At 44.7% G+C, this 23645-nt stretch overlaps 1 protein-coding gene across 3 annotated transcripts in view; it reads right to left on the reverse strand.

Annotated features, from left to right (window-relative positions):
- STRN3 (striatin 3) overlaps positions 1 to 23645 on the reverse strand; it is a 900588-nt gene that overhangs the window by 635753 nt on the left and 241190 nt on the right. For all 3 annotated transcript variants that reach the window (XM_085627373.1, XM_085627372.1, XM_085627371.1), the window contains exon 5: positions 11053 to 11232. In XM_085627373.1, the coding sequence (XP_085483499.1) occupies positions 11053 to 11232 (180 nt within the window). The remainder of the gene's footprint in view (positions 1 to 11052; positions 11233 to 23645) is intronic.

The following is a 23645-nucleotide window of genomic DNA, read 5'->3' on the forward strand; positions in this document are numbered from 1 at the left end:
AGACTGCTGGCGGTTGAAACACCCTGGACAAGCGCAATATACCTTCCACTCTGGGGCCCACGGTAGTCTTTTGAGGCTTGACTATATGCTAGTGCCTGCGGCCCAAGCTGAGATGATCGGGGAAGTGCGACACTTGGCACGCGGTATATCTGATCACTCCCCTCTTTTGCTACACCTAGATATCGCCTTGGAGGCGGAGGGGAGGGTGGCGCCGATCAACCCCTGGTACCTACGAAACCCCACGATCCGTGCAGACCTGATTAAGTCCCTGGAACACTATTTTAGTGACAACGTGGGGTCGGTGTCTTCCGCCATCTCCCTTTGGGAGGCCTTTAAGACGGTGCTCCGGGGCCAGGCTCTGTCTCTCATTTCCCATACCAAAAAATGCGAGGCGCAGGAGGTTGTTCGGCTAGAAAATGAGATCACCGAGTTGGAGATTGATTTGGAGCAAGGTGTTACGGATGACAGACTGCATGTGCTGGCGCTTAAGCAGGCCGACTATAAGGCGCTGGTTACCGAATCTGCTAGGAGTATGAGCAGGGAGCAACAGGGGCGTTTGTATGATATGGGTGATAAGGCCGGGAAGTTGATTGCCTGGTTGGATAAGAAGGCGAGAGCGAGTCGAGTGGTGCCGGATGTTGAGAGGGTGGATGGTGTGCGTGTGACGGACCCCGGTGATATTGTTGATTGCTTTGCGGAGTATTTTCACGGGGTTTACTCTCCGGTCTCAGAGCGATCGGAGGAAGACTCTCGACTACTGCTTCGAGACATTGCTATGCCATCTTTATCTGATGAGGATAAATTATTGATGGATGCGGCCCAGTCGCCGGATGAGATTGCTTTGGCCATTCGCTCTATTGCCTCGGGTAAGGCCATGGGTCCTAATGGCCTTCCCATCGAATTATATAAGTTGCGCCCAGATAAGATTGCGCCGTATCTCCGGGACATGTTCCTTGAGGCTCAGGCGGCGGGTTCCCTCCCCCCTGACCAACGTCTTGCTACTATTGTTGTTATCCATAAGGAAGGGAAGCCGCGGGATCGGTGTACTTCTTACAGGCCTATCTCTTTGTTAAACGCGGAGCCCAAAATCCTTGCCAAGGTACTGGCCAATCGCCTGATCCGGGTTGTGGGCGACCTGATTCATCAAGATCAATCCGGTTTTATACCCCATCGCAATACCGCTTTGAACCTGCGGCGAGTGCATGGCGTTCTCGCTAGAGCGCCATTCATCCGTGAGCCGGCCATTTTGGCGTCCCTGGACGCCACCATGGCGTTTGACACCTTGGAATGGCCGTATATTTGGGCAGCATTGGCGAAGTTTGGGTTTGGCCCGGGGTTTATCGGTTGGGTAAAATTGCTTTATAATAACCCAAACTGGCACAGGTGGTGGTCAACGGACGGGTGTCGGCTCCCTTTGTTTTGGGTAGGGGCACCCGACAGGGATGTCCGCTGTCGCCTCTTCTCTTTGCGCTTTGTTTGGAGCCCCTTGCGGAGTGGCTGCGGTGGCACCCCTCGATGCGTGGCCTTAGATGGACGCCGGAATACGAGGATCGTGTCTCCCTATATGCGGACGATATCCTCTTGTATCTTGCATCTCCGCGCAAATCGCTTATTGTATTGGTGGATGTGTTGAGCTCCTTTGGTCGCACCTCCGGATTGGTCATTAACTGGGCTAAGTCTTGTGTGTACGTTCTCTCCGGGGAGGCCCCCCCCTTCCACGGGGGTGCCCTATGCAGGTTGCGCAGTCGGGGTTCAAGTATTTGGGAATCTTTATAACCCTGGACCCGGTGGCCCGGTATGAACGAAATCTTCTCCCCCCCCCCCTTCAGCGCCTCAGGGCGGATGTGGCGGGTTGGCGGCGGCTGCCGCTCTCGCCGCTCGGCCGGGCGGCGTTGTTCAAAATGATGTCGCTGCCGCGCTTTTTGTACGCCCTACAGAACACTATGGACGTAGTGCCGGCCCGCTATTTTCGGGAGGTGGAGTGTCTTCAGCGTCGATTGTTTTGGGATGGGCGGCCGCGGATTGCTCTTGCTAAACTAACCCTACCGTGGTATGATGGGGGGGGTCGCTCTCCCTGACATTAAACGATATTATTGGGCCTCCCAGTTGGCTGCTATCAATCACGGGATGTATGGGCCTGCTTTGAACCCGGCTTTTGAGATGGACAAATTGTTATTGCCAAGCGGGGATTATAATCGAGCACTATACTCGGAGTCCCTTGATGCGCGGTTGACTGGCCCGACGCGGGTCGCGGTGCAGGTGTGGCATGCAGCAAATGCGGCGATGGGGTGGAGGGATCGCTTGACTCGGGCAACGCCATTGTACGCTTCCCAGCGTTTGGGTTATCTGTGTACTACAAAAGGCTTTGAGAAATGGGATATGATTGGTATCAGCAAGGTAGGGGATCTCTGGACGAAAGGGAAATTTAAGACGTTCGACATGCTGAAAACTGAATATCAGTTGAACGATAGAGAATACTTTCGGTATGCTCAGGTTCATCATGCCTTGTGTTCCGTGTTCCCGGACGTGGCGGCTATTCCAGAGTATTCCCCGTTGGAAGACAGAGTATTGGACGGCTATGTGCCGGATAGCACCATTTCGCTGATTTATAAGAAGCTTATCAATTATCGAATGGGTTTGCTGACCTCATAGCGGGAGACATGGATTGCCGACGGTTTGGAACTTGACGACGAGGATTGGGTGTCAGCGGTGGCCTCCCCAAAAGAGGTGGCTATCCCGGCCCGCTTGCGTTTCGTCCAGCTTAAGGTACTTTATAGAGTGTACGTCACGGGGCCTGGTTTGATGCGTATGGGGTATTCGGTGGATGGTCTGTGTAAGCGAGGCTGTGGACTACTGGGGACTTTCCTCCATATCCTGTGGGAGTGTCCGGAGGTGACTCGGTTTTGGTGTAGAGTGCATGCGGTGTTAGAAGAAGTCACGCATGTTGCCTTGTTGCCGGAGGCACGGAGATGTTTGCTGAATGTCTGGGAGCCGACTGATTACAATGTGATGCAGACGCAGTGGGTGACTCTGGGCTATATGGTAGCGAAGCGTGACATTGCGCAATTGTGGGGCTCCCAGAGGCCACCAACGGTCTCAGCGTGGAAGGAACACATGGACTGGTGTATGTTCAGAGAGAAAACGGTGTATGTGGCGAGAGGCAAGCCTGGGAAGTGGATTAAGGTGTGGGGTCCCTGGAACTCCTATCGTGGAGGTATTTGCGCCCCGCCCCAGACGCGTGAGATGGATGCTGCTCTGTCTCCCTAGCCCGTGCATTCCTATATGCTCCTGTGACATGCGAATTTGTTTTCTTCTGCCTGCGCCCCCCCTCCCCCCCTCTGTCTCCTTGGGTTTGTTTACTCCTTCGATGCGGGGAGCACATGTTATTGCCATTAACCCCCTCTGCCTTGTATGTGTGATGTTTTTCGTTTTTTCAAAATATGAAACCTTTCTTTGCTTGTTTATGGACTGCGGCTGCGGCCGGCTGAGTTGATTAGCACTCCAGTAGCTCTTTTGTTGCTTCATCGATGTGAATGTTAAGCTGTGCCTAGGTTTACACTGTGCATTAGCGGCCGGCCTGTTGGTTGTAGGCCCATATTTGTATATCTCTGAAACTGTAATAAAGGTTTTTCACAAAAAAAAAAAAAAAAGTATGCGAATACTTGATGACATTGGTTCCAAGAGGTGACAGCAAATGGGGCCAAGAATTTGGTGAACATCCACGGAGCGGATTTCAGGCCGAAGGGAAGGACTCTGAACTGATAATGGGTACCAACTACTATGAATCGGAGGAACTTTCAGTGTTTGGGGTGGACAAGAACATGAAAGTAGGCATCCTCCCGATCCAGAGATGTCATGTGGTCTCCACTGTTGAGGCGCTGAAGGACATTTGAGAGCGTAATCATACTGAAGGTTTGATTTCTGAAGAAGTTCTTGAGCTGTCTGAGGTCTAAAATAGGTTTCCGCGAATCAATAAAATAAATACATTGGTAGTAAAAACCTTTTCCTCTTTGCGCTACAGAAACGTTCTCTATTGCGCCCCTTTTAGCATAATGTATGCTTCCTGTTTTAGTAAGAGAAGACGAGGGGGGCGCGATTCCCTGGGTAGGGTGTTGGTGGACGTTTGACAAATTCTAGAGTGTGGCCATGGGATATCAAGTGCAGGACCCATCTGTCCATTGTAATTCTGCACCACTGATGGATGCGATTGGAAGTGTTTGCAAATACTGGGGGATGGAAGGCAGTAGCTGGTACCTCAATGCGGTCACTGCTTGTGACCCGAGTCGCATCGCAGTGGCTTCCTGCACGAGCCATGTCTGTAGAAACCAGCTGTAGATGGTTGTCGATATGCTGGTTGCAGGAAACCTTGTAGATGTTGAAAGGACTTGTGCAGTTAAGTGCGTTGGTAGGCACCTATATACCTGGAGAAACCCCATCCACAAGCTTTTCGAAAGGGTACCTTGGAATATTGCAGGATCCACAGTGACTTGGCCGTTTCTGTTTTTGGTTTTAATGTCTAATAGAACATCATCGAAGTGCTTTACGAGTAAACTGTTGCCATCATAAGCCATGTCCAGGATTTTAGATTGTACTTCTGGACGTAATGATGTTGCCCCAACCATCCTTGGCATCTTAATACAGATGTACCGGCTAGTTTAAAGCCTGTGGTGGCTACATCCATGACACAGTCTATTATTTCAGCTAATATGCGTTCTCCTTCTGCAAGAATTTTTCGAAATTCCTGCTTATTTTCCTCAGGAATGAGATCCAAAATGGCCCCAAAATCGGACCACATCTGCCGATCATAACGGCCAAGACTGGCCAAGACGTTAGCAGATCGTACAGTAATTGCCGACATGGGTGAAAATCGCTTTCCAATGGTATCTAAGCACCATCCTCCTTAGTCTGGAGGGGAGGTAATGGGGGGAGGTGGGTATCGGGGTTGCAGGTTTCTTGGATCTCTTCTGTACCGCTTGAGAAATTACTGAGTCCGGTTTGGGATGACCCTTAAGGCATGCATGGGAATCCTCAGGTACTCTATCTGTTGTCTGTTTGGGGCAATACAGGCACTACTGTGGCTGGTGACTTCATAACTTTAAGGCCCTCCTGCAAGATATGGTCGATGATAGGTATGAACCTTATTCACTTATTTGAAATCAAAAACAAAGCAATCGGATTGCTTCACTATTGTGGGCGGATGAAATCTGGAAGCATCCCTATCCATCAAGTTCTGAAACCCTCCGATATCCTCAGGAGGGAAGTCAAAAGGAAGATACGGAGGTGGCGATGGTGTGGGTATTGTAGGAAGCTGGCTCTGTATATACTATACCAAAGTAAGGTATAGTGTACACCGAGTCCAGGGAATCCCCAAAGGTAGGCAGAGGTGAAAGTAGATAATACCTTACTTTATTTGTGGTGTGTGGGCGAGCCGTAAGGGTTTATCAGAGGGTAGTGTTAAGCATTTATTGTACACACGCAGGAAAGTAAGGATGTCAAGCACAAATACTGAACTCAGACCAATTTGTTTGTATAAAAATATTATTTAGTTGTATTTTATTTTCTAGAACCAAGCCTGGCCTGGTACAGGTACGTATAATATTTTTATACAAGATGCCTGTGTACACGTCGTAATATGCAGAGAAAATTCTGCGTCTCTAAAATTATGACATAATGGGAAAACCACGACAAAAACAGTCAAACAGATAATACATAAGAAGAACACTCCAAGTATCACGTGTTCTCTGTGTTTAATGAAGATCGATTGCACCGTATTTCACTAAGAACCTCCTCAAACTGACGTACACACGAGCAGGAGCCATCGCATACCACATTGATCCAAACCCTCTTCTCGTATTTACCTAGAAGTATAATAATACTTTAAAAGAATAATGTAGTTTAAATACAGTTTTAAAGCAGTTGAATGCAATTGGATTAGTTACAGGGAAGTCATTTGTTTTTCCTTTTCAGATTACTTTTCAAGTTACATTGCAGATTACTTTTTAAGTTACTTTCTCTACTCAGTGTGATATGCCAAGATATCACACTGGGACATTTCCTAGAGGGAAGTAAATCAGTTTTGGTACATTTGCAGTTTAAGGTTTCATACAAACCTACACATCAATTTTCACAAGAAAGCAGTTCAATGCACCCGGCAGCCCTAGTGCCACTGATGGTACTCTGAGTGCATTCTCGACCCTGGGGGAACCCTGGATCTAACCACAAAAACCCAACTCCCAGAACCGAGTACTTCCCTTTAAACCGATAACTTCAGTTCCTCCCATAGGATTGCATTGACTGCTTTTCTGTGAAAAAAGTTCTAAGTGTGGAGTTGGAAATTGTATGAGAACCTAAGAAATGGTGGGTTTTAAAAAACGTATTTACCTTTTATATAGGAAATGTCCCAGTGTGATATCTAGGCATATCACACTGAGTAGAGAAAATAATCACAAAGTAATTGCAAAGTAACTGAAAAGTAATTTCAACTGTTTTTGGACTTTTGACCTACCTGTAACAAAGCAAACTGCATCCAACTGTATTACACCAGAAAAGTACTAGTTTACTTACGTGCACCAAGTCTGGCTTGGTTCTAAAAATAAAATAGAACAAATAACTATTTTTATACAAAACAACTGGACTGATTTCAGTTTTAGTGTGTGACATTTCTTGCCTGAGTGTGTACACTAAATGCTTAACACTACCCTCTGATAAAATCTTGCTGCTTGCCCATACTACCACAAATGGAGAATAGGGTAGTATCTAATTTAACCTTTGTAAGTCTTTGGGGATCCATTGGACTCTCTGCAATCTGTACCTTACTTTGGTTTTGTTTATACAATCAATCGATTATTTGTAGAGCGCACTAATCACCTGTGAGGGTCTCAAGGCGCTGAGCGGGGGTGGGGGTGCAGCTACTGGTCTTGAGAAGTCTCCTGAAGGTCAACAGGTTCTGGGTCTGTCGCAGCTGTGTGGGGAGGGTGTTCCATGTCTTGGCAGCGAGGTAGGAGAAGGATCTGCCACCGGTGGAGGTCCCGTGGATGCGTGGACGGTGGCGAGGGCAAGGTCGGCGAAGCGAAGCTGGCGGTTCGGGTTGTAGAAGGCGAGACGCTTGTTGAGGTATGCTGGTCCGGAATTGTGTAGTGCTTTGTGGGCGTGGGTGAGGAGCTTGAAGGTGATCCTCTTCTCAACTGGGAGCTAGTGCAGGTCTTTCAGGTGGGCAGTGATGTGGGTGTGGCAAAAAATGTCGAACATGAGGCGTGCAGAGGTGTTTTGTATGCATTTGAGCCTCTTCTGGAGTTTGATCCTGGTCCCTGCGTAGAGGGCGTTGCCGTAGTCCAGTCTGCTGCTGACGAGGGCCTGTGTGACCGTCCATCTGGTTCCGGTGGTGATCCATCTGTAGATCTTGCGGAGCATGCGGAGGGTTTTGAAGCAGGAGGAGGAGACGGCGTTTACTTGCTGGGTCATTTAGAGCGATGAGCCCAGGATGAACCCCAGGTTGCGTGCATGGTCAGTGGGTGCGGGTGCAGCTCCCAGGGCGGTCGGCCACCAAGAGTCGTCCCAGGCGGAGGGAGTGGATCCAAGGATGAGGACCTCTGTTTTGTCTGAGTTGAGTTTCATGCAAAAACAACAGTTGATGGACAGAATGCAGAACAATGTCATACATTCACCCCAGTACAGAGATCTGGGCCTAAATCCATCATTGTTTTGCTCACCATGCCATTCCAGTTTGAACCCAGCCATATGCAAATCAGTCTTGACCCTGTACCTCATGGGAACAGTCCAGCCCGAACTGCCAAGCCAGGTCCTCCCTGGACTGGAACCAAGCATCCTAGGACCGGTTTCGGGGTTTCACCCCTCTTCAGCCAGGATAGCTGGATTACAGTGGCATGGCGAGCAAGGGACTCACGTCTGAGGATACCCGTCCCACTCGGGGTGACAAATGCAAAAACAACAGTTGATGGACAGAATGCAGAACAATGTCATACACGAGTTGAGTTTCAGGCGGCTGGTCTGCATCCAGCTGACGACGGCCTTCATTCCTTCGTGGAGGTTGGTTTTGGCGGTGGCGGGGTTTCTGGTGAGTGAGAGGATCAGTTGAGTGTCGTCTGCATAGGAGACTATGTTGAGGATGTGCGAGCGGACGATGTTGGCGAGCGGTGCCATGTAGAAGTTGAAAAGGGTAGGGCTGAGGGATGATCCTTGGGGCACGCCGCAGATCTTGGTGGGTTCGGAACGGAAAGGGGGGAAGCGGACACTCTGGGTTCTGTCGGTGAGGAAGGAGGTGATCAAGTCCAGCGCTTTGTCGCGTATTCCTGCGTCATGTGCGTAGGATGTGGTGGCAGACCGTGTCGAAGGCGGCGGAGAGGTCCAGGAGGATGAGGGCTGCGGTTTCGCCGTTGTCCAGTAGGGTCCTGATGTCGTCTGTGGCAGCGATGAGGGCGGTTTCGGTGCTGTGATTGCTGCGGGATCCGGATTGGGACAGGTCCAGGATGTTCTCCTTGAGGAAGTGGGTCAAGTGCCTGTTGACAATCTTTACGATGACTTTCGCCGGGAAGGGAGATGGGACGGAAGTTCTTGAGGTCCTTTGGGTCCGCTGTGGGTTTCTTGAGTAGGCCGTTGATCTCGGTGCGCTTCCAGCTTTCCGGGAAGGTGGCGGTCTCGAAAGAGCTGTTGATGATCTTCCGAAGTTGGGGTGCGATGATGCGGTTTGCTTTGTTGAAGATGTGGTCAGGGCAAGGGTCGGATGGTGAGCCGGAGTGGATGGTGTTCATGGTCTTGATGGTGTCATCGTTGACGTGGGTCCAGTAGAGCAGGTGGGTGGGGGGCGGTGAGTCTGCAGTGTGGGCAGCTGTAGGGAGGATCTGGGTGTTGAAGCGGTCGTGGATGTCTGCGATCTTGTGGTGAAAGAAGGTGGCATACGGAGTCAGCTTCCTACACACATGCACTGTTTATCACTTTGAGGCCATCAGATGTGATTAATGATGGGTGTTACTTAACCAGTTTTCCCAGTGGGTTACTTAAATCCTACAGAAAGCCATCTGTTTATTTGGTTGTATTAGGTAAATAAATAAGACAAACATTTTTGACGCTCTGTACTAGAGTGAAAACCTATAATATCTAGTTGGGAGTTTATTGGAAATGGAGTAGATGGTCCAGATGTTGGAGCAATGAATTCTTACTCTAGGCCTGTAAATAGTGGAGTATCTTACTGTACCTCACCTTCCTCCAGGTCATCAGAATAGGTAATAGCAATTACCCTTGAACTGAGTCTGGCTCCAGACTTGACAAAAGGCTCAGTCTGATTTCTCTGTGCCTGAGTCAATAGGGTAAAAAGTCATACTTTCCTTCAAGAAGTGTGTTCAGGCATCAAAGAAATTGAAATCCCTTTTCAGAATTCAAAGTAGAGTTTGTTGTTTTTCCAAAGGAGTTTTCATTGACGAGACCATCAAGGGGTCTTGTAGTCAGAACTGTGGTCCTGGTTGTTGGTCTCATAGATAGGGATGCCATTGGTGCTGCATCTATACCATTGTCTACAGAATTTGAAATGGTTCCAGGAAAACATCAGATTTCTTCCTGGACAGTGGTCATCAACAGTTTTTTTTTACATCAACACAGCAGATGCTTTTGCAATTTAGGGATCAGTTCCAAGGGCATCTAGCAGCATAGGAGTATCAGATTTAGGTCTCGCAGATACTTTCTTGGCAGTTCAATGAGCCCTGAAACTTATCTCCGGCAGAGATGGTATGTTTTGTGTTTTCAATTTTTAACCCCTAACTGAAGTCTGGCCTCCCGGTCGTTGCTGGGTTCTGTAAAGAAAGTCAGGCATGTTTTGCAGTATTTTGCCTTGTGGTCATTTGCAGAAAATATATGCATTCCTTATGGAGATCTACACACTGGAGGCTTAGCTTCCCACAGTTGCTCCAAGGCCTTTCTTATAAAAATCATAAATGGTCTGTCCACTCTCCAAAAACAACAGAGGTCAGAAAGGTGCCTTAGAATGGAAAGAATTCGTTTTGGAGAGATATATGTAGATGAGATAGACCGATGCATAGAAGACAGCTACACACAACTCAGGGTGCACGACATGCGGTAGCAGTATGATGTATGGTGGCCTTGGGGTGGGCTGTGGAGAAGGGGAGGGGATGGAGGATTGCAGGTGTTCACTGTGCCCCTAAGTGAATAGTTGAATTTTGGATGTTTCTGAAATATGGGCATAGTCTACTAACGTAGTCCTATTTAAAGCCTTTTAGGCTTTAACATTGCCTTTATAAGACAACGTGGGAGTCCCAGCATGACAAAAGGGGTGATTCAAGCACATGAATCTATGAAAGATCAAATGCTGGAGAATACGTTATTACAGTTGGTTTGGCACATAATGCTTGATGACAGAGCCAGGAGCAAAAATAAAGGATAAAGCAAATTACAAAGAAAACGAGAAGTAGCTTTTTCATCTTCTGATATGTGATTCTAAAATAAACAACCAGTAACGTGGACATAGTTATGCAAACCCTTTTATGTGATAGAAAGATAGAATCTCTCTACATGTTGCAACATATTCCAAGACACCATTTTTTTATCATAACTAAATCACATTGATTTGAACTTCTTGTTTCAACAAATTACTAACTTAATTTTGGTAGGTTTAAATTTGGACTGCAGATTCGGATTTCATTGTTCTTGTTTGCTACCCTACTATCTCCTTCATATAAATTAGCAAAACACTGATTTAACTGGCTTGCAGGAAGGGAGAGGTTGAGACCATGTATTATGCAGATTAAAATACCTTATGCTGTATGTTAAAAGGATACTGCAAGTCATCCTGGAATTCTATGTCTTTCTAACAGAACTCTGCCTTCAGCCCCTTTCCTCTATATGGTCTCCAAACTCCTTGGTGACTTTCAAGATCCTTATAATGTATCCATATGGTACTTTATCCTAAATAGAAGGCTCATAACCCTTAAGGAGTCTTTTACAAAACTAAACTCTGCCATCATGAACAAACTATACATCATAAGAGGCCTCTTTCCTCAATTTCACGAGAAGTTAGTGACTTACCTTTTCATATCCTGTCCCTTTTGTTTGAGCGAAAGTGAATCACCCCCGTTGAGAATTTGTTCTAGGTTTTTTGTCTCAACTGAACCATTTGGTTCAGAGCCCGAAAGTCCCAGTAGAGAGCGGACCCTCTGGGATCGAACATCCAATATGGTATCCGTGTAACCTACTTCCTGAAGATATCTAGGAGCAGGGAAAAGAATCTAGTTAAATGGAATGCTTAATAAATAATTCAGTAGGTCAAAGGATGGCCAATTATAAGTGAAAAGAAATTATATAATTTCCAATAATAGTTGGACTATAAATAGCACAAACAAATATTAATTGACACCATATCTGCATTTTGCCATAACAAATTGAATGCAAATTGCTCAGACTACAAACAAAAAACATTTTTTAAAGAATTTTCCAAATATGAGCCAGTTTACCAATTTAAGGTTAGTTAGAAATCATATTATTTTCATGTACGTCCTTTGTTGGTGAAATAAGCGTCAGATAGTATAAGGTAAGATCATGCAGCATGAATTATAAATTAAAGTCATGATACACCCATCTGAAGCCTAAGGACTAGGCTCTGTAATCTAGCCACATGAAACCCTAAACGCATGATATGTTATACAGGCAGACTACGTAGAACAGATAAGGAAGACATTTACCCTCGCCACATTACAACAATGCTTTGAAACGAAGATCAAAATTGCACTTCTAAATAGCAAAGACAATAACCAAATTTGTACATGAGATTTCAGAGATATTAATTTTGCAAATTAACCCAACACCAAAATTCCCTACCCAGTTGCACAGTCTGAGTGGGTGTTTGGCTAATGTTAAATGTGAAACTTTGTTTTCATTAATCTATTCATAACAAATTTACATGTACTGTTGACTTACCCCAAATGTCCAAAAATATCTACATGACATTACAGTGGGAGAACACACATCCACCACTAGGTCATTTTGACCATCAGTGGAGATTTCTAGATACCTGCAGGTAGTGGCTGAAAAACCCTGACCATCATGCATGAACAAAATGTTCATTGAATTAACAAATAGTGACAATGGTAAGAAATCTATTACGGTGCGGCTTGCACTATGATGACTAAATCTTATCCAGATTGATACAGATATTATCCACAATTATAATCCTTTGCCTATTAACAGGTTGGGTTCATTACACAGCAGGAATATACCACACATTCCCAACAGTCCAATTTAACTCACTGACCTTCCCCCACCCTAAGGGTCCAACAGTTTCACTGATGTATAACTTTAAAAGGGCAGCCTATTAATCACTCAATACAGAGCTGGGAAATGGATAACTGTTCAACCTTTTGTACAAAGGTAACATCAATGTAGCCAGTTAAAAAACGTAACGCAAGCTCAAACATTATTTGATCATTCCACAGAACCAACACACTCCATCACACTATTGACTATGCTGATTATAGACCAGACACAATAATACTGAAACTACCATGATGAATCAAGCAGCCATGTCAAAAGGCACCTACTGAATGCTAAACATATTACAAGGGTGAAGTGTCCTGCAAAAATACACATAAAATTATGACAGACCACATTGTCACTGAAGGAGAAAGAAATAGGAGAAAACACTTCAATGGAAAAGCAGAAGTGAGCTTTTTCAGGATGTGCACTCAACACTGACATTTGACTAGTGGTATGTCTATTGTTTGGGTCCTGGCAGGCACACACACTAGGTAACCTACCAACCACAAATGTTGCGACGGGGAGTTCAACAAAGTTTAATTATGGTCATCAGGGATGATTTCATTACCCATAATATACCTCAGGATTCACAACAGGCCTCAAAACGTCTACTCACCCACTTGCTACGGAAAGCCAATTTATATCAAGGCAAACTAACTTTTCAGACAACTGCTGAGAGTTTGGACTGGCAAAGAAAAAAAAGTTACTAACCTGTAGCTGTAGTTCTCCAGTATTAGAATCTTTTATAGATTCACATGCTTGAATCATTTCGCATCATTGAGATGGGAGTCCCCAGTACCTAACAAAATAAATTGTCCTAACAGCCTTAAAACAGAGGCCTTAGGCCTTTCGTTTTACTAACATATGTTGCTCATTATTTAAAAAAAGACAACTTAATAGTCAACCAAATCAGGCAACACCACCCTGTAGAACATTCCTCAGAGAAGCTCCAGTCCCTCAGACTTTCCAAGCACTAGTGCGCATACGTAGTACAGTACTGAGATTAAAAATGGTGAGATTTTCACGGGAGGCGGGTGGGTTCCATGTAAATCTATGAAAGATTCCAACACTGGGGAACAGTTAGATGTAAGTAACTTATTTTCTTACTCCAGTATTGGAACTTTCATAGATTCATTTGCTTGAATCAGAGTAAAGGGAGTAATAAGCACATTTTGTCCAAACAACGTATCATTAGTGTAAAAGATACTACAAATACACACAAACAATACGCAGTAGGTTATTAGTTAAGAAGAGATGAAACAGCGAGTTCAGACAATGCAATATTAAGGAGAAGGACGGTCGAGGGTAAAAAACCATCCGTAGTTGCCTACAACAGAATGACTTCACAGGAGTTGTTGACCCTGGTATGCAATGACCAACAAAGGTTTATTCTGACCCGATTCAGGGCAAATATGTTACAAGATTGCCAACTAACTGCCATTCTTTGTCCAAGTTAGCAATGTGCCCATAACTAATTTGCACATTATATTCTTTTGTAAATTTTATGAAGTCCCCAGGAAGAGATATATTTTACCAGTATTTAAAACACTTAATTTTGGACAATGCAGACCAGCAATCATTTTTGCAACAATTACATACCCCATTTGTATGTTGTATTAGGTCTTCTTACATATGGCAGGTGCTAAAAATAAGGAAATGTATACAGGCGTAACTCCATAGGACAATTTCCGCTTTTTTTGTTTTTTTGAGGAGTCACCTGAGGGGAGGAAATTGGCACTTTGTTTTGTCTACTTTCTCAAATGTTAATAATCACACTATATATGAAGAGAAATTTTAACACTTAGCTTTTTATCTATTTTGTAGTATACTTTTATCTTACTGCAAAGTATTGAATACGGTCACTGATTGATTGATTGCTGCGAATTCGATGAACTGGTTTGTTTTTCTAATGCTTCTTGTTTCTTGTAATACATGACATCCGTTCTTACGTACAGTGTGTGCAAGGCTCTTCTGCCTGTTTTTTGGATCTTGGAAAAAGTCTAGCAGCTGTCATGCTTGATTAACACAAGTGTGAGATGACCTGTTGCACTCAAACGCAAACAGATATTAAACAAATGCAATGCTTGCACTTTAAATGTCTTTCTTCAATCTGTGCTATCCAACATAGTACTGACTTCATGAATCCTAAGACAGAGAGTAAAGGCAAAGTCACAGTTAAAACTGCCAAGAAACTAAATGCAGGTTTTAAATGCAAGTTAAATACACATTGACCTACATTTAAAACCAGGCATTTTGTTTAGTAGCACTTTTCAATGTGACTTTGCCTTGACTCAGCAATCTTATGTGACCACCTGCAGTGATTTGCGACAAGGATAAGTTACTTACCTTTAATCCTAGTTCTCTTCCAGGGGTATCCTCATCAAAGTCATAGGCGCTGAATATTCCCGCCCAGGTGCGGGGACACCGGAAATAATAAAAAATATATATGAAAACATACATATACAGATAGATATATATATATATATATATATATATATATATACTTGAAGATCACAAGAAAACAACAGCCAGCCAAGGCAAAAATCTGGATCCCAAAGGATACAATGAGTCACAAAGAAATAAAGTTCCAAGAAAGAAGTGACTCAAACAGATAGATTCACCAAAGAACAAAAATCACATCACAACTTTAACACCAACTGCAATGAGAAACAAATTCCGGCGATAAGACACGATAGCACCAGGGATTTTACACCTGCTTTCTACTGGTGTTAAGCAGGACAACTACCTGCACCATGAAAGGGAACACAGCCAAGAGCCACACCAGAACACCCACAGGTGCCATAGAGTCAATGAGCATGATACAGGGATACCCATGAGGGCCAGAAGACTCATCTCAACAACTCCAGGACCGCCAATGCCCCCCAAACCCACATCTTATAAGTGTGTCCCTGTGGTCATTGATAGGCACGAGCCCTGCAACATCACAGTGTGCTGTCACCTCAGCGTTGGCAGTGAGCCTGGATGTGCAGCTACGTACGCATCCTCCTGCATGCACAACTGGCGTGTGCTGGTCTGTTGTTCACAGGTCAGTGCAGGGGTGTGCCTATCCGGCAAGGGTAACGGGGTGTCTCGGACATGTCCGTGTACAGGAAGTGCGGTAAATGTGTCTCTGTGTTCTGGTGTGGCCTGTTACAAGAGCCGCAGCAGTCGAAAAGTGGCATGCACCACCTCCAAAACGGCACTGTGATGTTGTTCTTGGATTGTAGCAGGACATGCGCAAATAGGCATTACAATGGCGTGCCGTACGAGTGCACGAGATACAACAGCTCACCGTACAAAAGTGTGGGGGCTCGTGGGAGGGAGGAGCAGCTGTTTGGCAACATAACACACAGTGAACTCGACCATGTGCCACATGCTGGGCATCTCATCCATGATGACCACGGTCACAGACATCCCACAACACCAACGACTGGCCTTTGTACACATCCTGTATGAATGCAGCGTGGTTTTCACTTCTATGCTCGTTCAGTGGTGTGATGTTGGCAGGTTGTGTGACTTGTGCTCCTTGTTGGTGCGTTTCATTTTGCCCATTGTTAGTCTATATATGTGTTGTACTTAATTGTGCATGTGTGCCATTCTGCCCATCTCCCCCCTCCCTGCTTCTTCCTCTTCCTAGTGCTGTTGTGTCTATAATTTTGTTGCTGCACACAAATCCATGTAAAGAATAAATTAGAATAGCTCCTTGATTCTTTTAGGTTTCAAAACTTCTCTATTGGTTTCTTTGTAATTTTCCATATGAACCGTTTTTTTAATATTCAACAACACATAGAAGTCAGAAGTGCAACGTATTCTATCAACACACTTTCTAGAACATTCTACAATACGTGCAGGTTAAAAGTTCATCAATTTTTTAAAACTTTACGATATTTTTTTGTAACATTTTCTTGAACATTTAACGACACGTGCAGGTTAAAAGTTGACGATTGTTTTAAGTTCGAACAGCGCCTTCCAAATGCAAGTAGCAGGTGTGGTTGAGCTGAGCAAATTTTATCCTATGATACGTACTCCACATTGAAACTGCTTTTTCTTAACCAATCACAAAGATGCTTTTCCACAAAACTAATGTGCACCCTACTTTTAAAAAAGAATGCTTTTCATGATATCTTCAGAGATAAGTTATAGATAGGAATTAGCATTTAAAAAACCTTTGAAATTCACTGAAAGAACCATAGGTTTCATGCACGTTATAGTTCGGAATTGGCATTTAACTCATGACATGGTCAGTGACATCACTGATGACATCACTGATGACATCACTGATGACGTCATCCATGTGATAAATTAGTGCATCTTCTCACACCCTAATATAACCTTTGATACACCGACTCAAAATTGCAGACGGCCATTTTGACAACCATAGATACTCCAATACCAATAACTACTCACCCACTCTGACTTTTAGGTCTAAATACATCTCCACTCACTCACCTGTACAGTCACTCATACTTACAGTCACTCTGTGCATTTATACACCTATATAGACACTCACACACCGCCAATCATCCATTGAGGTACTGATACATCTAGTCAGTCATGTAAATAATTAATCACAGTAAAATTTACTCACCTATACAGTTAAAATCACTCAAGTTCACTTACTCATAAAAACACTAACAAATTCTGTGTCTTCCTGCAGAAAAACAAACAGCACATGACACAGATATCCTTGCACTATGGCACATACAGCCACTCCCAAAATCACACACTCACATATGGATAGTTATATACTCTTACACACATACACTGCGTTTCACATATGTAGTTACTGACACATGTAACACTGAGATATACATTCAATCACTAACACACCCATACAGTCCATCACAGATGCACTCTTTAACATGCACCCACTGAATCACCCACTCACACATCTAGTCACAGAGTCACACACACCCTACCCACACAAACACTCAGGCACCCATACAGATACTCAGACAACCAATCAGTAACCCATATAGACACTCATATAGCTATTCACAAATCCATGCAGCCACTTATACACCAACACACAGACATATACAGGCATTCACACAGTTTAGTCACTAGTCTGCAGTAAGATACATTTAATGACTCACATAGAGTCAGTTACGCACCTAGAAAATCATCCATTCACACACTTGTACACCCACTTATTTTTCAACAGGCCTTTCCCTATATATATTAAACATATTAAAACTGTTCAGAAACACATACTCAGTGGATGATGTCATCAGTGGTGTCATCAGTGATGTCATTTGAGATGTCATCAGTGATGTCACTGACCATGTCATGAGTGATGTAATATGTGACGTCATCAGCAGTGCATTGCTGGGGTGCGAGCTATAGTTAGCTGAACTAACTATAACAGGGGAATTTCTAGGGTTTTGTACGAGGGAAATGTCCAGCTAACTATAACACCCCTGAAACCAATGGTTTTTTCAGTGAATTTCTAAGGTTTTTTAAATGCCAATTCCTAACTATAACGCCCCTGAAACCTTTGTTTTTTTCAGTGAATATATATATATATATATATATATATATATATATATATATATATATATATATATATATATATATATATTAAAAACATTGTTTTTCATCCCAATGCAGCCCCCATATAGGAGTCTAAGCAATGCAATAACAAATAAATAAACAAATCCTTTGGAATCATATATCACTTATATGCATAGACCACAGGAAGGCAAGTATCACTTTAACTCTTTTTAATGAGCAGACTCATGAAAGACTGCAAAAGAGTAAGAATTGTTAGCCTGCAGGCTACATTGGAAACCAACAGTATAGAAAATGAAAGCAATTGCAACACAAAAACTGGCACCTTGCCTTTAAGGCAGCCATGACCCCTAGCTTCCCATCATGCCTCAGGGGTGACAGGTCAGTTGTTCTTTCCGGCTCCTTCAGTCAGGACCCTGGAATTCACAGCTCTGTCTTTTTTTACTTTTTTGTCAAATAATTCTACTCTGTTTGTGGTTTTTTACCTCTCACTCAACGTCTTAGGTACTAGAGTGAGGTACAACCATTTTTCTAACAGAAAGCGATTTATTTTCTGTCATAATGCCATCTCTTTTTTACCCTTGCCCCTCCTGTGGCAAGAAGGCCAGGTCGGATACCCATTCTGTGTGTATTCTCAGCCTCCCTGACTCTCATTCACAAGAGACCTGTCAGAATTGTAAGAAGCTGTCCAGGAGACCCCTCAAGGACAGAGAAAGAATCAGTCTATATGGGCTCTCTGAAAGAGGTAGGTCTCCAGAGAGACATAAAACAAAAAAGCAAGATCGACGTCGAGAAGCAAAATCTTGATCTGTTCTCCATCGGCGTTAAACTTACCAGCGATGAAGAAACCGAAGCGGTCGAAGTCTTCGACAGTGCAGGCGCATCACTCAAGTTCAAGACCGAAGACCAAGTCGAGTCACCAGTTAACAAATCCTCCGTTGACGTAAACCCGGCGACTATCAACGTCGAGGAGAAGGTCTCCGTCGGCGTTGGGAGAACATTCAACGTCGAGGCATGGTACTCCGTCGGCGCCCTCTCACAAGTGAGCGACATCGAGACAGAAGTCCCCGCCGATGTCGTCTTGAAGACGTCGAGGTTTTAAGACTACGTTGGAGGCTTCGCGGACAGGTTCAACTTCTAAGCATAAGTCTCCTCTGTCGATGGAGAAACAAAAGGCCCCATCGACGGTCAGTTTCAATCAATCAATCAATTAGACTTTATAAAGGATGGCTCATCACCCAATTGGATATCCAGGCTTATTCGACCTGCCAGGTCTTGAGAGCCATTCGGAATTCAGGAAGGGAGGATGATTTCTATCCCTTTTCTCCTCAAGCCTTCAAGACAAGAGGACAGATTGACATTGATCTTGTAATGCAGTACTAACACTTGTAGCTCACTCACCGTTCGAGCAGAAGTAACTGAATAGAAATACTGTTTTGAATTTCAACATTCCATAACAGACAACTGTGTAGCCGCTCGAATGGAGTCCCCATCAGAATAGTTAAAACTAGATTTGTCCTGGGGATTTGAAGGTGGCTGTTCCGGTAGACAGCAAAAAGGAGACAAACCTGATGAGTACCCTTTTACACTGCCGATTCCATAACCCCTCTGCACTGGAGTGCATATCGTAAACCTGGAGACAATTTGGCCATCAAGGGGTCAACATTGCCTGCACACCATGACACAACGTTGTTCTATCGGCCTGAGTAATGAGACATCGTGGAGGGGCAACGTACTGAAAGGATAACGTCCATCAGCTCTGGTGCAAGTTGAAAGGAAGCATGCAGGTGGAGATCTTGGACATTGGGACGCAGGACCACCCCCCAGCCCCCCCCCCCCACCCGCCCCAACGGGGAGAGAAGGTTAGGCCCAAATGTCAGGCGGAGCAGGGGACATATGGCACACCCTTCTAAGCCAATTCAAGGCAATGAGAATAACTTTGGCCTGCTCTTGATACATTTTCCTCAGAGTCCAAGGAATCAGGAGGGGGAGGAAATAATACAGCTGAAAGTTCCACCTCAACTGAAGAGTGACCCCAACGCTCTCCTCAGCGGATACTGGAGGGTATAGAATTGCTGGCACTGAGCATTCTCCGAAAAGACAAGCAGATCCACCTAAGGAGTGCCCTGCTGGGTTCTCATCTACCTTCAGTAGAAGATGCCACTCGTGATCTATCGGCTCAACATTCAGAGACCCCTCTAGGTGATTGGTGATTAACCAGATCCCTTGGTGGTGTGCCCAAGACCACAGTGTCAACATTTCCAGGCAGAGGAGCTGATATCCTACTCCCCATCGCTTGTTCATGTACCACATCGCTGTCATAGAGCTGGACGGACAAACCTTGGATGCAGGGGAGGAAGGCCTTGAGCACCAGCCAAATCGACCGGTAATTCCAGCAGGTTAATGTGAAGAACCTCCTTCTTTGAGGGCCAAAGGCCACAGATGTTCAGATTTTCCAGATTGGCTTCCACACCCAATGGTGAAAGCATCCATTACTACCGTGGTCACAGCCAGAGGGGGAGCGAAGGCCATCCTGCAAATCTAGTTAGACTAATACCTCGCATCAAGCTTCTTCTGCTGCAGCGTTGGGTGGATTTATGATGGAACTGAGACAGATCTCCCTTCTACTGAAGCCACTGCCAGTGGAAGCACCACTGTAATGCCCTCATGTACCAATATGCAGGGCCAGGAGAATGCAGGAAGCGCGCAGACCTAGGAATCTCAGAACACTCAGGACTGTAATCCTCGCTCTGTGGTGAAAGAGTGGGAACATTTCCTGAATGTAGGCGATCCTCTGATGAGGAAGAAATACGCGAAAAAGGGTAATGTCCAGTACCAAGCCTAAGATCAGGAGCCGCTGGGAGGGCTACAGGTGAGATTTGAGTGTTTAGATCAAAAATCCCAGGTCGAACAGAAGTAATCCTGTTGACTGCAGTAGACAACACCATCGTTGGTGAACTGGCCTTGAGTTGCCAGTCGTCAATGTACAGGAACATAGGGATGCCCGACCGCCTGAAATGGGCTGTCACCACTGCCATCACCTTTGTGAAAAATCAGGGTGCCGATGTTAAGCCAACACCTGGATTGACCTAGGTGTATGCATGAGTTTTTTTTGTTTTTTCTTAAGAAAGGACGGAATATGAAAAACTTTATTGCATGATTTAAAAAAACCTTTGCAAGTTACAAAAGATAAAAGTTTACATTTTAAAAGAAAATAGAGACCCCATTCTTTATAGTAAAAGATCGTCAGCCCATGCCCGAAGTGAATTGAGCAGTATCCCAGCGAAGTACTTCGCTTCATTGTCGATGAGGGTGACTAATTGATAATTCCCTAGAGATTTTTTGTCCCCACCTTTGAAAATTGGCGCAAGAATCGATCCTTGCCAAGAGGGCGGAATAATGTTCTTTTGTAAGATGGAATTGAAGAGTGGAGATAACTTGGAAGCCCAGAAGACCGGATCCTCCTTGAACAAAGCCGGAAGGATGCCTCCTGGACCTGGGGCTCCATCCTTCCGACCCTTTTTGATCTGTTTTTCAATTTGGCTCTCCGGGGCTATTCTGTATACGATACTGCTTTGATGAGTTAAACTCTGTTAGAATTTCAGTTATTTGACCTTCGTTGGAAAGTTCTTCCATGGTTGGCGTTTTAATGTGTCGCTTTGAAGGCAAAATTGCCGCTTTTGGAGCTTTGCTGCCGTCTTCGCAGGTACACCGATCAGAAGTGTTTTCTTGACGATCATTGAAGTGAATGTGCAAAAAAGAATACCACTCAGACTCTAGTATGTTTGACAACGCAGCTTTCGGGACATTCCCTCCAAGACTATTGATGGTACGCCAGAACCTCGCAGAATTGTTTGAATTTTATGTCTTGATATAATTTGGCCCAAAAAGAATTCCAGTGAGCCCTGCGATGTTCTCTTTTTACTTTCTTCAGGTGTTTGCGGGCTTCTCTCAGTTTGATTATTGTTGGAGGGTCCGTTGGCTTTGTTTTTAATTCCCGCCATAGCCGATTCATAGTTCTTTTTGCTGATCGGATCGCGGGATTCCAGGAGGTCGGCTGTTGCGCCCCATTTGATTTTGCGTACATTATTGGTTTTGCATGTCTGTCTGTCAATTTAGTTGCAAATGTTGACCAGTTAGCAATTTGATCATCAGTTGTCCTGCTGGTACTCTCAAAGATTTGTTTTGCCTCCGCTGTTAACTGCTGTAGTTTACTAACCAAGCACTTGATTAGTTTTAGATTGATCGTGTAGCTATCAAAGGCTGGAGCCTCTGCGTGTTGCATTAATCTAGTGCTAAGCGATATTTGAGGGCTGTGATCGCTTTGTTATATTGCCAAATCCGAAGCCTAGTATTTAATGCAGGAGGGAGAGGCTGACAAAGGTGTAGTCAATTAAGGATGTGCCATTTTTCGATAGGTATGAGGCCGGGTGTCGGGGAAAAGCGCCCATTGAGGGCTCGAAGATCAAGGTTTCCCTGTAAGGAGCGTCCCTTCGGGTCTTCCTTGCACCATCCTGGAAGGTCCTGCGGTGGTATGACCCAAATGCTTTCCTGTGATTTATTTACCTCGTTTTTCTGTAGGTCCAACATTAGCCACATGTTAAAGTCACCAGATAGTATTTTGTCTACATTTGGGAGTCCAGATTTCGTTCTTAACACTGACGCGGTCACCTCATCTGAGAAGGATTGCCTTGACTCTGAATTTGGGCGAACATAGGCATTCATTAGAGTGATGGACCTGGGCTGGCCTTTGTTTGTGCTAAAAGAGATTCCCACAGACTGGAGGAAATGAGATGAGCTCACGAGATCCCATGAAGCAATTGCAGTTTTTATTGATATATATATTGCTAACCCACCACTGCCTCTTCCCGAAGATTTCAGTTTCAGGGCTGGAATGTGGCGAGTTTTGAACCCTTCTATATGCTGCGGCTCCACGAGCCATGTCTCTTGTAGTAGTATTATCTCAAATGATCGTAAATAGGAGATTGTTGCTTTGTCCCCCAGTTTATTTGATAGCCCATTAATGTTCCAAGAGCAAATCCTTAATGGACAAGTGTTGTGACCCATTCGGCTGTTGTAATGTCAGCGAAGCAGCAGGGTTGAGTTTAGGGAGCCCACCAGCCATGAGTTTTGTTGGTCACTCATTGAACTGCCGGTGGGCGATGTTTCCGGGGGTGAATACAAGGCCCTAACTTTTGCCCCTCACGACCCTGAATTTGCTGCCGCCTTTACTTTGTTTACAGGACATGAGTCGCCGTCACTATTGCTTGTGGAGAATGGCTTTGTGTTTGTGATTTCTTTTAGGTCTACCAATTGTTTTTCCATCAACACTGGGAGCGTGCTCAGTTTCTCGATTATTGGTGATCACATCCTTGTTGCGGGTGGTCTACTGCCGCTTGGGCCCGTCTGATCAGGTTGTTCAAATTTGTAATCTTATCTATTTTGACTATGTACACAGCCAGTGTGTTCAAGAGGCTGATTTGTACATCCATTTTGTTGGCTTGATAGGTCATTGCATCGGCTGACCTTTGTAGGATGTCCTTTGGAGACGATGATGGCAGAGGATGGCCAGGGGCCTCTTTGCCGTATGAAAACAGCATTTTTTCCCATTCTTTCGATTCTAAAAAGGAGAGATCTCTCTCCACAGCGCGAGCTTCTTCCATGTATAGCAACGGCGCAGACGCACTCGAGTCGTGTTGTACGTGTTGGGCAGATTATCTTCCTCCATCCTGTGGAAATATGGATTTTTCTGGTCAGTTATGTCCCCTATCTTGGACCCCAACGGTTCCACGTGCATGTCACAAGTACATGTATGTTCCCTCCAGTTCCAGTTATGAAGACGCAAATACATGTGCGTC

This window comes from Triturus cristatus, chromosome 9 (genome assembly GCF_964204655.1).
Source record: "Triturus cristatus chromosome 9, aTriCri1.1, whole genome shotgun sequence".
NCBI classification, from domain to species: domain Eukaryota; kingdom Metazoa; phylum Chordata; class Amphibia; order Caudata; family Salamandridae; genus Triturus; species Triturus cristatus.